Raw genomic sequence first — 17,530 nt, 5'->3', positions numbered from 1 at the left:
AGGTGAACCGCGCCTCCCGCCTCCTCCCGCCCTCTTTCCCGGCGGGTGTGGCGTCATCCGGGAGCGCCGCAGGGGCGGGAGCAGGGAAGCGGAGCGGGAGCGGACGGGGCGGCACGGGCAGGGCGGTTGGGCGGCCCGCGGAGCCGGCCTCGCCATGGCCCGCCAGCTCATCGGCCCCGCGCTGCCGCCCGGCTTCCCGCGCCGCGCCGAGGCCGAGCCGGGCGAGGACTTCAGTCAGGGTGAGAGCACAGGGACGCGCCGGCGGGGAGAGAGCGGGGCTCTGCGGCCCTTATGCCGGAGCACGGGGTGCTCCGTGGGCGTAGAGCGGGGCCTGTAGCCGCTGTTCCGTAGCGTGAGATGCTCTGTGAGTGGGATAGAGCGGCTCTGCAGCCCGTGTTCCACAGCGCTGCAGATAGCGGAGCTCCGCAGCCCAGTGTGTCACAGTGCGGGGTGTCCACCACCAATGTGGCACCTGCATGGAGCTAAACTCCCCGGGAGAGTCATTACAGTGACTTTTTCAGGAAAAGAAAAGACAAAAAAAAATGCGACGGAATGGTACAGATATGAAACGCTCTAAAACTCGTTTTAGAAAAACACCGCTTTCAGTCACTTAGTTTTATCCTGCTCAAGTCTTGCATGCACTTTGAAGCCTGTGCTCTTCAGCAGCTCTAAGTGTGAAATTAGCGGGTAGAAAAGGAGGAGGCTGGGCCTGTGCAGCGTGCTTTCCTTTGCCAAGCCAAGCCCCTTCATCAGCTGTGGTTTTCCAGGCGGTGTGGCTCAGGATGTGGAGCAGACTGCCCGTCAGTGGGACTGTGGTGCCTTTCTTGCCAGGGTCTCTCATGGTGAGTGAGAGCTGTCCCATCAGAAGTGGGATCCCACTGAGACCAGCTGACTGCCAGGCTGGCTCTTCTGCAGTGGAGCTCAGTTTTCCCACTAAAATTCTTGCATGTTCTCTGTCAGTAGTATCTCTGGAAGCAGCATTTTGAGCTTTTGCACTCCTTGCCTTTAATCCAGGTTCAAGGCAGTAGTTCATATATTCAGTTTCCAGAGTGTCACTGACCGTTCAGTTACTCCAAAGAAAGCAGCTCTGATGGAGTATTTGTGTTGTGCTTGTCTGCTCTAATTTTTTAATCCAGAAGAGGGAGCAAAAGCAAGAGGGACAAAGCTGCTGCATTAGCTGACACCATGGCAACATCAAGCTCTGTGTCTGGATCTCGGCTTTGTGCGGAAGCCCTGACTGCACGAGCTGGTGCTGCCTTTCCTGGCTGTATCTGTGTTAATGGCTTATTCGCTTTCCATCAACATACTGATGCATGCTGCAAGTATCTGTATCAAGTATGAAAAAAACAAGTTAAACTTATCCTTAGGCCATGGCATTGTGACATTGGATATTTCAGAAATGTCTAGTCTAGGTTACTCAACTGTCCCAGTGTAAATCAGTTCCATGGTATTACAGTTGCACTGGCAACTGATCCAAGATCTGCTTGGAAATTTCTTTGTGAAGTGGCTGAAGGAATTTATTTGTCTTTGAAAACAAACAAACAAAAACTCCAAACTCCAGCCACTGGCAGATTGTTTGTTTTTATAATTTTCACATACTTTTTCTGACTTTGACTTACAGCAGCTTAGTGTCCCTGCTCACCTCATGAGGCGAACTGCTGCAGTGCAGAGGAAGAAAGGAGAGCAAGTACTTTGGCATAACACACTTTGCTGTACAGAACTACAGCTCCATCTGGAGCCCTGCACCTGGAGTGACAAAAATCACATGGTGGGGCTGCCGCCAGTGCCTTCTGTGCTGCAACACTTTGCTGGGTCTTGAGTCAAATAGGCCTAGAATTTGTTCTGTAACAATTTCCCTTGTATTTTCTAACTGTTTTAAGAGATGCTTCACCTTTTAAAGCTGAACTGCTTTTCCAATATTTTTCATGTCAAATATCAGTAATCTCACTGATATTTGAGCTGCTCATCGCTTTTCTGGAAGAGCACTTGTTTCTTTAGTCTACTTTCATAGTTTCTGTCTCCCAACAGCAACAAAGTAGAACTTGGAGCAGCCTGTGGCAGAGAAGACTCTCAGGCACAAGAGAAGGCTCTCAGACAGGCACAAGAAATAGGAGAGTGACTGTGTATAATTAAGATTAGATTTATTGCTAATACATTCCTTCTGGAGAAAATCCACCTGGGAGCTGTCTGCAGCCTTGGGAGACTAGTTGGCCCAGTTTCCAGCAGCATTTTCCAGGCTGGTGTGCACCACAGTCAGTAGCAAATATCTCAGCCCCCTTGAGCCCCACTTCCACCACCCCTCTGGATACAAGCATTCAGACACTTTGTCCCACAATACCCACTAGTGTTCTTTCCATGGAACAAACCACATTGCCTGTGGTGTCAGAGAAGTGATGCTAATAATACTTCTGTGACTCTTAATTGGGAACAGGATGGAAGCAAATGGTAGCTGGACAGACCCAAAATCTCATCCCTAGTAAATCCTTTATGTTCTTCAGCTTGTCCAGCCCATGGAATGCATTCATTTCCTGATTCTTCATTTCATGACGCTGCTTTGAACTGGACTAACTGTGCTCTTGCTGTAAGAATTTTACTTCCTTTGGCCCATTTGTCCCTGCCTGTGGGCTGTCCTTGTACCAGCAGGAAAGAAGTGCTAGGGAATGGCTAAAAATAACCAGAGATGCAGAAGGGAGTTTTGACTGTTTCAGCATTGAGGCCACATGCGGATATGTTAATATGTCTGGGTTGATCGACCACTATGCTGGAGCTGAAAGACCTTCTCTGTCCTTGAGAGCTTCGCAGTACATGTCTGATGGTGTGGTAGTTTGCTTAGAATCCCCAAATACAGCAGAAATAACCCTAACAAAACAAAAAGTAGCTTTTAATTTGGTTTCTGAATTGAATTGACTTAATTTTCAGGCAGATAGTCACCAGAGCCACCTCATTAGTAGGATGGTCACTTCTAGTAGCTGTGAAACATTCACTTCAGTCTCACTTGGTCCTGCTTCTCTCCTCACTATCCCCAGCATTTTCTTCTCATACATTTTTATCCCATTGTTCTGTTCTAAATTGTTCTGAGCTCTGGTTACTTTGTCATTTTTCTGTTGCTCTGCCATTGCTACATCCATTTATCCTCCTCACTTCATTAGCTTTAGTTTCCTGACTCTTTGAGCTCTCCTCTTTTCCTCCTTTCATCTGTATTTTTCCACTTTTCTGTGGCTTTTGGGGAATTTCACGGACTTCTGATTAGATCTTGGACTCCCTCCTCACCCTTTTCTTTCTTTGTTCCCAGAATTTATGCTTAGCAATTTCCATTCCTGCCTTTCTTCTCTTTCTTGTGGCTCCCCAAACCATCCTGATCCACAGTTGTATATTTGCCTGTGCTGATAGTTAGTCTCAGTCAGTACCATGATCATTAATTTTTAATCCCAAGTCTCTTTCCCCTCCATTTTTTTTCACTATGTCCAATGACTTTTTCTTCCTTAGGCTTTAAATGTCATTTTCCCTTCATTAGTGAGTCTCAGTCTGTGTTTAATTTCTGCTTGTCCTGCTTAGGCTGCAGTTCCACTAACAAACAGTTCTTTCAGGGGAGTGCTGTGGTTTGCAGTGTTAATTTTATGCCTTTTAAGTTCCCCAATCCAGCTTATTGCATAGCCCATGCAAACAGTTTTGCCAACATAATGGAGAGGAATTGGGATAAAAGTATGTGTGTTAGCCCTGGTGTTGAACAACATGCCAATGGGACCAGTCTCCTTCCTTAAATAGTTTGGTTTTACTAGTTCTGTGCAGCTCGCAAAACTTCCCCTAATTTCTCTCTCCCTCTCTAGTATCAGACTCATAAAACTGTCTCTGAGTTTGTTCCTTCCACTCCAAGTCTTTTCTTTTGCATTTAGAGCAGATGAAGTCTGCTTGCATGATGTCGGGGTGCCAGGTGGCTGAAGAAAGCAGTTGTACAGCTTTTGTCTGGGTTTAAAGTGCTTTTATTCAAGTGGTGCTTTTTGTACTAGAAGAGGAGACTTCTTGATAGCAGTTTTTATCCCTACTTATCATTCATCTGTTTGTTTCCTTTCATCTTGAACTTATTTTACCTTTATAGGCTAGGGTGTTGTGTTTGGGTTTTTTTGGGGTGAGAGAAGTGGTTTGTTGGTTGTTGTTTTTTTTTTTCCTTCCTAGTGCTGAAATGGATTTGATGTCCCCGGTTAAAGTCTTTTTCATTAAAACAGGAAACAAAGAAGTGGCAGGTCTGCCTGGATGCTTTGTAACTAGTGGACTGTCTTGTGCTAAAGATGATTAAAAGCTTTGTGAAGCTCACTTGAAGGACTTGATTTCTGCCTAGCCTTTGTCAGCTAACAATGGAACCATAATATGCATCGGGTTGTATTTTATACTATCAAAAAGTTGTAGTTCTTCAAGTGGAGATCTAATTTCCTGCTACCATTTATCTTTTCATCTGACCCTTGACTATCCATAAAGGCAACAATGTCTTTTCCTCACCAAAGCACCTCTCTGTCCTGCAAGTCTTGTACTCAGTGCTTGAGATATTAAGAGGAGGAATGGTGTCTGTCTCAGAATGCTAAATCACCAGTAGAATCAAATCTCCATTACATGGGAACGTAGGCTGTTTGTACTGTGTTTGTGTAAATGGGTGCCTTGCCCTGGATTGGGAAGGTCTCTTACCTTGGGACCATTGCTGGTTTTTGCTTGCTCCAGCTGACTCCTTGTTGATAGAGCCTGTGAGGGTATCTGTGTTAGGGGTCTTGTTTGGAGGGCATTTGCTGTTAGGGTCAATGGCTAAGCTGCTTCTGGACCCACTGCACATGGTACTATAGCCAAATAAGTCTATAAAGATCAGTGTCTGCTGGTGGGCACAGTGCCAGAAGCAGCTCAAGCCTGTTAGCAGTGTTAGTGTCTGATTTTTAATTTTGCTGAGGTATTACCCCAGAGGATGAAGGTTTTACTGGAGCATGAGAGCTCCATCCACTTGCCCTGGCCTTCTGACAGCAACAATTCTTTGAATTCATTCTCTAAATGCCTAAATCATCCCTTTTTCAGCAGAGTACTTAAATCTCTCTGTGCTGTTCACATTTAGCTGAACTTGGAATAAGCTTAATCATTAAACCATTCCCAAAGCAGGCTGGCAATTAATTTAATACTTTATGGTCACAAATGCTCCCATTTAATAATTTATGGTCTCCCACGCTGTGTTATGTACAGATGATGTGTTTCTCCACCAGTAAGCTTCAAATGCTTTATTAAAGTGTTTCTTTTAAATATACTGGTTTATACCACATCCATTGTATATTAATTGTTACACAAAACAGGGCTTTCTAGTCCTGTTCCAGAGGATGCTCACGTAGTATGTAATATGTAGTATGCTCACGTAGTAATGTATTAGTAATGTCCTAGGTCAGAACAGTTCAGGGTAGTTTGTTGATGGAAATAAGGTGCTGAAAGAAGTAATTTCTAGAAATTTGTTTAGATATCTTCTCTAAATGCTAGAGAGAACAGTGATTAAGTAAGCTTAATTCCAATTAAATATGTGTTTTGGAAATGCCATGATAGACCATCCTCATTTGAAACATTTGGTAGGTATCCTTATTAAACCTGGTCTAGTGGGTGGTTCCCTGTGGGCAGGTTCCCTGCCCATGGCAGGGGGATTGGAGCTAGATCATCTTTAAGGTCCCTTCCAATCCATACCGTTCTGTGATTTTATGATCCCAAATAACTCTGGATGTTCAGTTGCAGGACCAGCACTGCCTCCAGACTACAAAAGCAGCTGTAGTTCAGAAACTCCTGACAGTGATGACGACTCAGTATCTCTTCCTCTACCCAGAGATACAAATAGAGATTCTGAAGAGGAGACAGAAGGAGATCCACCCAAGTGAGTATGTTTTTGCGTTATTTGTATATTTACAAATTGTATTGCAAATGTAATGTGTCTAATTTATGAAAAAGGGACAATGTTGTATAAAAGAGGTAAACTCTGTACCTGTGTAAAACTTTTGATGACATGTTCTGCATGTACTTCATGGCCAGGAATGTTCAGCTGACCTGTTTGACACCCTACGGTGGAATTAAATTATTTGGGGCAGTCAGATCTCTGCATTTATATGTTTTATTTTAGTTCTGCAAATTTGCATGTTTGTGCTAAGGACAGACACCACTTACCATGTACATTAGTATTTGGTACTTGAGTTTTTGCCCTGGTTTTGGTATACTAGCTCTCTTTGAGAGGCTGTAAGATCTGTTTATGGACATGAATTTATGCATTCAATTAAGTCAACTCTAATGAAAAAAAACCTGAATTGTTTAGCAAGTAACAGGAGTCTGCAGATACTTTCATTTGTTGGGTTGATCACTCACAATTGCTGTGTTAAGAATTTGTGTGTGTTTGCTCTAAGCCTTGTATAAGAGATTTTTGAAAGTCATTATGCCATCTTAACGAATGCTAGAGTAATTATTATTCAATTTTTTCTTGTTTTCTTAGTCAATAGTTTTTCAGCTCATTAGAATTGAACAGGAAAAATACTACTCAAAATGCAGACAGTGTATAAAAATGGAGAAAGAAGTACTGAATTTTAAATTACTTTGTGACTAGAAAATGGTATTTCAACATAATACTAAACTTCTTTCTACAGCAAAAGCATTCTTAATGTCGTTTTTATATTTTTTTCTTTTTAAAATGTCAGAACATTTTGAAGTGAATCTTATACTCCCAATTTTTTAATTGCTTCAAATAATTTTGGATCCTTTTTGCACTGTTTCCATGGTAACGGCAGGATATTTAGTACAGAAGACCCTATGAAATAATTTTATGTGTTTTTTTTTTCCTTTTTAAAATGTAGATAATTGCTATTCTTGTCAAGGTAATTATTAAGTGAAATCTGTATTTGCAGAAAGGCAAAAAGAATTCATGAAGACGATGATGATGATGGCTTTTTTGGGCCAGCTCTTCCTCCTGGATTTAAAAAACAGGATGATTCTCCAGAGAGGTAATTAAAATGGAATATATTCAGGTTCTTTTCCTTAAAACACAATTATTTTAGATGAAATATTTTGTATCACTATTACAGAACATTCCGGTTGTGCACTTAAGATTGAGATGATTAGAGGTAATTCTTCGTCCATGTTCTGAGAACAAGAACAGCATTCCCTTGAAACAGAGCACCAGCCCTCCTAGACCAGGTTGGAAGGAGAGTAAAATAACTAATGTAAATTTTCTGAGATGTATTTCTAATGTCAAATTTCCTCCATTTCTTTTGATTGGCCTCAGAGCAGTGGAGAAAAAACAAATTATAGGTACAAGGACCTCATAGTTCTGTAGTTCCTTCAGGTCTGTGAGGGACTGGGGCAGTTACCTCGTGCGTGGTGCAATACCATGTCCTTTGCTAATGCATCAAGGATTATTGTTTACATGTCTCCAGGTACAAAACTACTCTGAACACCGTAGGTTTCTAGAAAAGAGGCTGTCAGGTCTACACAAATAAACATTATTTATGGTCTCCATCAGGAAGCTTTCCATTTGATTGCTTACCATTATAAAATACTTCCCCCCCTCAAAATATTATATGGATTTTCTATACAGAACTCAGCTGCGTCTCACAGCCTTCTAGTCTTTACATCAGTCTGGGCACTTCTTCTGTAATTTGAAATTATAGTCCATGGTAGAATTGGTGCTTCCAAGGGGATACTTCCTGATGAGAAGTACAAAAGTCTCTTGATCACTTTTATCTTTCTCAGAGCAATAGGAGTTGGTAGATAAAATAATACTTGCCTGTCAGGTATGAGTTTTCAGTTCCAGGAAAGTGACTCAATTTACTGTTGAGCTGTGTGTGTAATATACCATCTCAAAATAAATTTTAAAGTTAATTTTTTTTTTTTTAGTTAGCATAATTTTTTATGATGCTTGGCAGCATAAAATTTATGTAACTAAACAAGAATTTATGTAACTAAGGTTATTTGGAAGTATCTTTCTCATGTACATTTGGTTACACTTTGCTGTAATCAAAAACTCTTTTATAGTTGTGGGTATCATACTCAGTGAGATAATTTGGTGCTTGGATGGTCCCACAAACAATTATTTTTTTCCTTTTTCTTGTGTTCTGTATGCAATAAGTATTATTTTAATTATAAAATTTAGCAGGTTATTAAAAATAATGTATTCTCTATTAAAAACATAAATGCTTGTAACTTCTAATATCAGCAGAGTTAACCTTCTTACTTTCTTGATTTTTGACATGAATACTCATGGTAAAATGGAAGAGGAAGTGGCCATTTACTCAAGAGTTGGACTTGATGATCCTTGTGATTCCCTTCCAACTCAGAATATTCTGTGACATTGAGGCAAGAGTCTGCTCTGTGTCTGTGACAGATTAAAGCAGTCGAAGGCGCTTGGCACTCACTGTATTGTTTTTTCCTACCTCACCATGCAGTTGCTCCTAGCACACACTGAGAAGGCAGATTGAGGAGAGCTGCTTTGCACCCAGCCTGATCCCCTGACTAGGTGGGAATAGTGAGATGTGTGGGAAGGGCCTTGTCTATCTTCCACCCCCACACACCTGGGAGTCTGGGAGGCGTGTGAGCTGTGCAGGGTGCAGACACAATGCTGCTGCCTGCCTGCTGCATTGCCCTTAGCCTTGAGCAGATTGCCAGCTGCCAACTGAGCCATGAATAATTGAAACAAATGCAGGTCGTTTGTTTCAGTGTATGGACAGGCTGTTTATCAGTTTTGTGTGACATACTCGTTCTTTTAGGAAAGCTTTTATTCTCTTACATCTTTTCCAGGCTTGTCAAAGCAACATGTTCATGATTAGGGGCAGCTCATGTGGCAATATGCAGCCTGTTGAAAATGTTTTGAATCATTCCAGTATAAAATATATATATATTTGTGAAAAGATTTCCTTCAACTTTGAAGATTATATTACTGTTTATCAATTTTAGATAGAAGTGCACCACTCATAAATATTTCTGAAGTGTTCACACATCAAGGTAAAGAGCAAAGGTGATCTTAAAAAAATTATGTTATACATCAGAAGAATGCTGAAACACCCATCTCAAAATGTGCATTAGTAAGGACTTCCAAGTCCAACAATAGGAGAACAGTCTTTGCCATATATGAAATGCAATAGTTCTTAAATTAATGCTTAGTCCATAAGTTTGGGGGGTATTTTTGACATGTACAAGTACATAAGTTGCCTACAGCAATAAAATATGTTTTCCAGTTATTTATTAGTAGTTAATATATTATTAGAGTAAATATATAATCAGAGTTAAAATATTAGTAGTATTTAGATTCAATTCACCTGTTCAGAGACCCCTTGGACATCCAGGAAACTGTCAAGTATCATGTCACCTGTGTACTACCAAGGAAAAACTGAGGAGATATTCATGTGGGTGAAAAGGAAAAGCAAAAGAAGTGGAAAGCATGGGAAGGATGAATATGAGAACTACTTTTCTATTCCCTAAAGAGCCTTTGAGCTGTGACAGAATCAAAACAGAGCATTTGAGATTGGTTCTCTTTCACAGGCTGCAGAGATACAGCCCACAACAGAGATGTTCATATATATATATTTCAGTAGAGAGCTTTTTTATAGTTTGATTTATGTGTCTCTCCATGCAGAATAAAGGTGTTTGTATACTAAAATAAAAGATTTTTTTGGCTGTGTCTGTATAAGTTTAAACTCTTTAAATTACATCAGGAATTTACAACATGGTCTTAACAAGAAAGTAGGAAGGAAGGAAGATAAAACTGTAACAGCTAGGTGGAGGTGGAACTTCAGAATTAACCCAGACTTCTTGCCTGGGTTTAAAACCTCCCCTGTGCCCTTGTCCTGGCCTGAGCTCATATTTATTGATCATGTCTGTATATCTGTGGCTGGTTCTTCAGCAAGATTTTGCGTCTTTTATTTCCCCTCTTTAAACCCTGGCAAAATATCACTACAGCTGGGCTGTACTGATTAGATTAAACGAGACTGAGTAAAGGCCATAATTGCTAAATTCAGTGCAGGTGTTGTTACATTTAATAACCTCAAGCTCACAACTGAAGGTCATAATAAACAAAGTCTGCTCTTACATTGTGAGAATACTGGCACCTGGATATATCTTCAGGTGACAGTTGTTTAAGTTCTTAATTAGTTTTTGTTGGCATTAATGAATATTACGGTGGATTATTAAGAGGAACCTGCATTCAAAAGACTTTCAATACAGCAAGCACAGTTTCTTTGAGCTCCGTTTGTAGTATTCTTTTCACCACTGAAAAGAGATTCTCACCTTTCTGTGTCTGTGGAGACAGCTAATTAACATTTCTTGCAGTGCTGCTGCTTAAAAACAAATCAGTGAAGTTACTGGGACTCACAAAACTTTTCTTCTCTTTCCCACTCCAAGGGAAAATAAAATCAGAGCAGTTCACTGTTTCTGCTTAATAAAGGACAGTGAAACAGTTTAAGAAGAATGAAATTGGGTTTGTTGATTGTGAAGGAGTGTATATTTGTCTTATCACCTTTCTTTGCTCTTGAATCTGGTGAAGGAAGCTAGGGAAGAAAAAAAGTGGATTTCCTTGACTACACGCTGCAACTTTCCTGGGTTTTTTTGCATCAAAACTGCCTGCACACGTCCTCCTGGAGAATGGAGACACTCTTACTCAGTTATTTCTGCAGTATGTGTGCGCAGGGGTACACGTGGCATGGGGAGGAAGGAAAGTCATACTTCTCATCAATGTTTGATTTTTATTTTTATATTGATCTCTTATATTCTTCCCCCTCAACTGAAAAAAAACCAAGTTTTTTTTTCTTTTTTCCTTTGCTGTCAAGGCCCATTATAGGTCCTGCATTACCACCTGGCTTTAGGAAACCTTCAGAGGACACCAGGAGTAGCAGAAGTTTCATAGAACCATCTGTTTCATCAGAATCCCGTCCCCAGGTTTGTGCAAAGAGAAGCCTTTTGTTTTAGCACAAGCTATGTGAAATGGTTAAACAAGTTGCAGCCTGAAAGAGACTACCAGACACTTCTCATGATGACAGTTTAATTTTGGACAAAAAGCATCTGGCATATTTTTGCAAGAGTCAAATACTGGACCATAAATAAGCCTTAAAAGCCCAGAAAGAAACCAAAAAGACTGGCCTGGTCTGTTGTGCTTTTGCTGTTAAATAGATGGTGCACTCACTGAACACAAGCAATCTTGGCATCCTAAACTGCAGGCAAAAAACACATCTTCACCCCCTTAAAGATGTTTACTAGTGGCTACAACCTTTAACTAAGTTTATCCAAAAGAATACAAGAATGGCATTACAGTGTCACTAAGTTGTTCTTAGCAATTGCAGGATGATACCTGTAACTGGGAGTGAGGTGCAGGACAGTAACACTGACCTACATTTTTGTTCCATGTTTTTTGACTTTTCTGGTAATGTTAGGTAAAAACTAGGTAGAAGTTCTGTGATCTGCTCTCCCTGGTTGCTAAATAATGCATGTGCTACTAAAGAACATTCAGGAACAAGAGGTGTGATAAAATACAGCTGTGAGGAAGGTTGAACTCCCTAAACATGGGCTTCTAGTACCATTCTGAGGGATCCAAATTGCCTATGGGAGGGCCTGGCAGGTAGGGAGCAGCACTTTTAGAGAAGGTCATGCCTTTCTTGAGCAGCACCTCTTAAGTGTGGCAGGAGACACTAAAAATGGTGCTGGATACCAGCTCATACCTTTCTTGAGCAGCACCTCCTAAGTGTGGCAGGAGACACTAAAAATGGTGCTGGATACCAGCTCATAGGGACGTTAATCTATCTCATGCTATGATAAACTGAATATTAATTCCTTGGGAGAATTAATGGTTATTCTTTTTATTTAAAAAATACTTGCATTTTTACATTTAACTCCCAGATACTATGGGAGATGCTAAACACGCTAGGAAGGAAGGATGCAAAGGCTGCTCTGAAACTTCACTTTTTTGGTTAGTAGTTGCAAAGCATATAATTCTCCAGCCTCCTACAGTGAGTGGTGTTGTAATTCATCGTGCAGAAAGATTATCTGACATTTCTGAGGTACTCATCGTCTTATAAACTCCAAATAATGATTAAGCAATTTATCATAGTGACAAATCTCTTGAGGCAGAAATGTCTGCTGTCTGCTTTTATATTTTGCAAACAAAAAGTCTCTCTTCTCATAAATACATCTTCTGGCATCAGCTTTTTTGCAGGTATTACCTTCTTTCTCTTCCTAATAGTTACCTTTTTATTACCTCTTCCTAATAATACTCTTTTTCTTATTTTTTAATATGACTAATTTCTTGTTGGCTTTTAAAGAAATGTATTTAATTATTTTGTATTCAAGTACATCTTTAGAGGCATGCTGACTCTTCACTTTGCTTTAGTGAGTCTAATGACTCACCACCTTTTGTAATTCTCAAGTAATGCTTTGTGCTTCCTGGCTACACAGCCTTGTCATCCTACTCCCGTTGCTTTATCACACACAGTCAGACTGTAGCAAAATCTTTGCACTTTTGTAGATATTGGACACCTTAGCTTTGCTCCCAGGGCACTGTGGCATCACCATTTTCTGTCTAGTTTTACTTCCATCCACATCTGTACTGTTTGAACTTGGAGGGAGGCACCAGTGAGCTTTCTGTACAACCCCTGGCAAGTAGGAACATTTTTACTGACATCTAGTCCCTAACAAACTTTTTTTTAGCCCTTCTCCGAAAAATTGCTTAGAATGTGATGTCAGAATCATGGAATCACTAGGTTGGAAAATCTTCCAGGATCATTGAGTCCAACCTTTGACCCATCATCACCTTGTCAACTACACCATGGCACTAAGGGCCACACCTAGTCATTTTTTGAACACTTCCAGGAATGGTGACTCCACCACTTCCTTGGCAGCCTGTTCCAATTCTTAGTAACCCTTGCAGTGAAGAAATTCTTCCGGAAGGCATCCATGAGGGATTGAAGAAGTGAGTGACAGAGCCAAGGGATTAGTTGGAGATGCCGTACTCACAGGGGCGTAGTACCATGCGTGCCACCAGTACCCTACCTTGCACTTTATTCTTTCTGACATTCTTACAGAATCTGAGCTCGAGGCAGTTGTTGCAGTGTGAAATTGTGATCCTTATTAGGGAAATGCATCCAAATGTTGCTGGTGATGGTAAAGCCCAAAATATGGAAGTTGTATGCTCGTGCGTTCCAAATTCACCCATGGCCACAGAGGCTGCGTGGCTGTGTGCAGAGCAGTGTAAAGTAGCAGGGCTTTGTGTGCTGCCACCGCCTTTACCAGCAGTCTTGCCTCAGACAAGAGATGCTGCTTTTGGCAAAATGGAGACAAAGTATCCATGTTCAAGTGCTAGAACAGGTCTAATCTGGAGTTCTAATCCAGGTCTTTATTGCCTGGGAGACGTGTTGCATTAGGTTTATATGCTCTTCCAGACTAAATAATTTTAATTCTATAAAGCTAAAGTGTTCCTTGATGCTCTGAGCACTGTGTTTGAAAGAAATGTTTTATTTTTGGAAGCTGACAGATAGTAGTGAGGATGAAGACAATTTAATAGGCCCAATGCCTGCAAAAGGACCAGTGGAGTCTGATGTGGCTAAAGAGTTTGAACGCAGAGCACAGAGAATGAAAGAAAAGCTTACTTCAGCAGACAGCGTAAGTTGGATTTCTTAATTTTTAGTATTTCGTTGCTGGAGTGTATTTGTCTTTCTTTTTGCCTATTTCTGTGTAAACCTGGTTGCAGTTCTACTTGGGATGCTATGTGTGTGCAGGTCCTAAAGAAAAAAAGTGTATGATTTCTGCTGGAGGCCAAGAGATTCAGACAGTAATTTTTTATTATGCTTTTTTCACTCCTCCCTCCACTCCTACTTCTTTTGCAAAGGATGAACCCAAACAAGTTACCAGGGAATCATGGATGACAGAGCTTCCACCTGAGTTGAAAAGCTTTGGATTTGGCCCAAGAACATTCAAGAGACGAGCTGATGACAAATCAGGTGATAGATCTATTTGGACAGATACTCCAGCTGACAGAGAGAGAAAAGCCAAGGTGAGCATTTATTTATTCATTCATATATGCTTGCAGGCAGTAGGTGTTACTGATGTTCTGTGAAAACAAAGTAAAGATACTGTGGGTTGGTCGGTGAAATTTTCTTTCCCAGATTTTTCTTTGTTATTAAAATTTACTAATTCAAGCTTAAAGATAAAGGCAATGAAGTAACAACATTAAATATCCTTGATATGCATTTATTTCTGCTCCCTTTTTGCAGTAGTCAGATACTCTATATCAGCTCATTGACTTTCCAATTAGCATGTCCAGTTTCTTCTTCCATCAAGCTGAGTAGAAGATGTCTGATGGCCTCTATCATAGCCTTTACCCTCCAGATTTAATTAAAGTAGATATAGATTTTCTTGTTTTTTACTTCAGACATTCTGATTACTATAGCATGTGATTTCCTTCTACTTATCAGGAAAGAGAAGAGGCAAAAAAGTCAAGCAGTAAGGATAATGAAGAAATGGTATTATCTGGAAGGGACAAGAGGCTTATTGAGCAGGTGACTTCATATAATGTAAGTGTAATCATAAAATTCCTCTATTTCCTCAAGTTTTTCACTCTTCTTCTGGTTCTCATTTCTAGTGCTGCTGGTTTCCATGGTGATGCCACTACAGTTTTCCCTTTTAGTGCCCAAACCTACTGCTGTTCTAAGACATTAGAACACTAGGCATTAACGTCAACAAGAGCAGGATTCGGTCCTCCCCAAAGTGACAGAACTTGGGTTTGTGTATATTGCTTCCATTTTAGATGCTGAAGGTGCTTTCCTTCAGTCATCCTCATGTCAGGAAATGGTTGCTGGGGCCTTAGTTCAAATATTAGCTTGCTTCACCCAGTAACTGACATCCCAAGAATAAAACAGCAGCACAGGTTTAACTTTAGGCCAACAAATGCACTAGCCTAAAAAAGGGTTGATGGGCTAAGCAAGTCACCACATTAATTATCATTTGTCATTAATTCCATTAACTACTCATTACAGGAACTTCACCGCATGTAGTTTTTCTCAATCTCTACAGGAGCAGATAATGTTCACAGACAGATGTTGATTACTAGAAATCTGAACTCCATGTCAAATTCCCTCTCACTTTTCTGTCAGTCAGCTCTGTCCCTCGAAGTGTGTGAACCACTGCCTGCCTTCCATCTCTTCCAGTTCTTCCCTGATGTATGGCCTGAACTCTTACAGAAGGCAGTCTTGTCTCTTGAGAGGACAGTTAACCTGAAAATCACATCTTTGGCTTATTTTACATGTTTATCTGATAATTAATTTAACTTCTGATAATTTATTTGTAGTTCATTAAATCATATGTTTCTCCTGACTTAGAGACTTGCAAATCCAGAGCTATTAGCATTCTGTCTTAAGGTTCTTCTTTAGTGTCTGTTTCTACTGTCACTATGAATATAGTAGAATAATTTTTCATGTAAAACTATGTGTTTTGCTCTCTGCCATTGGTGGAATAAGACATACACAGGCCTTTGCTGTTTCTAAAATTCATGGAGTTGTCTCAAAGGTTAAGAACATTGTTTCTTGGGTTGCTTTGTTGTTTGTTTTTTCTTCTTTGTTAAATCAGCTCTTTTCTGATTTTCAGGTGGTTTTTTTGGGTATTTTTCTTTTAAAGTTTTCCCTCTCTTATTTCCTATTTCTTTCTCAAGTGACATTTACTAAGGATACTTCACTAGAACTGATTTCATTCTTAAAGTATTTATTCTTTCGATGCTGATACGACTTACGTTCTCTGGTGCAATTTTGTCAAGGCTGACACAGTTACATCATGAATAAGTATTGTCTGTTTTCCTTAAGAATCTTTTCTTAACTCATGCATAAGCTATTATTTGCATGTGTGATGTAGTAAGTGTTTGCACAGGAAGTGAAGGAAAATCATGAGGAAACAGAGGTTGATCAACTTTTGCACTTTTGATGAGAGAATTGGTTTAGATACACAAATGCACTGTACCTGCGTAAATGAGGGGCCTCATGGTCTTGGGAGAGCTAATCCTGCTCCTGTGTGAAATAAGCAGAAGTTTTATGTTGTGTTTGAGCTGGATCATGCTCTCTAAGAAATGCAGCTAAAGCCCTTGAGCTGGCAAAACACATTCTCCAGCTCCAACCTGTGACTTTGTCCTGTGGGCTTTCAACAAATGATTCAAAGTTAGGAGCACACATTTAAAAACCCACCGTAGTGCATGGAAGATTAAAAGGGTGTCTAGCTTGTTCCTGCCCCTAGCAGTGACCAAATCCAGGTGCTTAGGGGATGTGTATAGGAAACTGGGCCTGTACTTTGAGGTATTTCTTTTGACATGTTGTCTTCATTCTGCCAATGTCAGAGCAACTTTTATATTTCTTTTTCATTATGTTTATAATTTACCTCCATTGTCTGCGGAGCTTCAACAACATCATGGCTATCTACAACATTACGGCCGTCTACATCTGTGAATTATTAGTATTTTAGCCTAGCCAAGATTGCTCACACTTTCTACTCCATGTATGCTAAATTTGTCATTCTGTATCCAGATGCTAAGCTGTCTTCTTTTCCTGGATTTTTTAGCCTTTCTGACTCCAGTCTTTCCATTTGGATTTTCTGTATGTTGTTGTTGATATTCTTTAATACTTTACTTTCTCTTCCTCCACATTTTTTCCAGGAGTCAAAGAGGTCAGAATCTCTCATGGACATCCACCAGAAAAAGTTGAAGAGCAAAGCATCCGAAGAAAAGAGCAAACCTCAGGAAAGAAGGCCATTTGACCGAGAGCAGGATCTCAAAGTCAATCGCTTTGATGAAGCACAAAAGAAAGCTCTTATAAGAAAATCCAGAGATCTGAATAGTAAATTTGAGCACAGTAAAGGCAACATGTTTTTATAAGATGAAAGCATTAAGCTTTTTTGAAGTGAAGTCAATTAAAATTTGAATACTTAATTTTTGTAAGTATTTTTCTGTAAATATTTGTATGCAAAATAAATACCCTGATGTTTAACTATTTTTCCTTGTCTGTAAATACTCTCTTAGAGAGGATCATCTGTACTAAAACTAAACTAGTAAAGGAGAGTCCTGGTATAAAAAAAATAAAAATTTGCTACTTTGAAACTTTGATACATATATTTTTTTGTTGTTTGCTTAAAAATGATTAATTAAAATAGGTGGGTTTTTAAGGAGCTCTAGATTTAATCTTGCAGTGGATATGGAAGATTTCCTTTTTCTCCTGCCATGCTTAAGATACTCTTTCTGAGCCTGACCTGAAGGCCATGGAAAAATCCCCTTTACAGGATTTTACAAAAATCCCATTTTTGTGTGCAGAACATTGCTTGACTGGAGTTCCTGCTGGGGAGTATAAACCCAAATAGCAGCTTTTACATTTCCCCAGTGCTTTTATTTCTGTGATTCTGTGTCTGTACATAAATACAGGTTTATGTGTATGACGTATAGTTTCTGTACTGTAGCAGGAAGAGCTAGGAGTAGTAAAACCTCAAAGTTTTCAGAGTTAGTTGTAAAATGGTAGTATATGAGAAGAGAAAA

At 40.0% G+C, this 17,530-nt stretch overlaps 1 protein-coding gene across 1 annotated transcript; it reads left to right on the top strand.

Moving 5' to 3' along the window:
- The first annotated feature begins 89 nt into the window (after positions 1-89).
- Positions 90-16,994, top strand: GPALPP1 (GPALPP motifs containing 1). Its single transcript, XM_068182215.1, has 8 exons — positions 90-239; positions 5,740-5,881; positions 6,897-6,992; positions 10,809-10,917; positions 13,495-13,629; positions 13,856-14,020; positions 14,442-14,540; positions 16,661-16,994. Exons 1-8 carry the CDS (start codon positions 155-157, stop codon positions 16,877-16,879), a joined length of 1,050 nt encoding a protein of 349 aa, XP_068038316.1. The 5' UTR covers positions 90-154; the 3' UTR covers positions 16,880-16,994.
- The last annotated feature ends 536 nt before the right edge of the window (positions 16,995-17,530 follow it).

The sequence above is a fragment of the Anomalospiza imberbis genome, chromosome 2 (assembly GCF_031753505.1).
Source record: "Anomalospiza imberbis isolate Cuckoo-Finch-1a 21T00152 chromosome 2, ASM3175350v1, whole genome shotgun sequence".
NCBI classification, from domain to species: domain Eukaryota; kingdom Metazoa; phylum Chordata; class Aves; order Passeriformes; family Viduidae; genus Anomalospiza; species Anomalospiza imberbis.
Note: the sequence above shows the minus strand (reverse complement) of the source record. Positions and strands in the feature narration are given on the sequence as shown.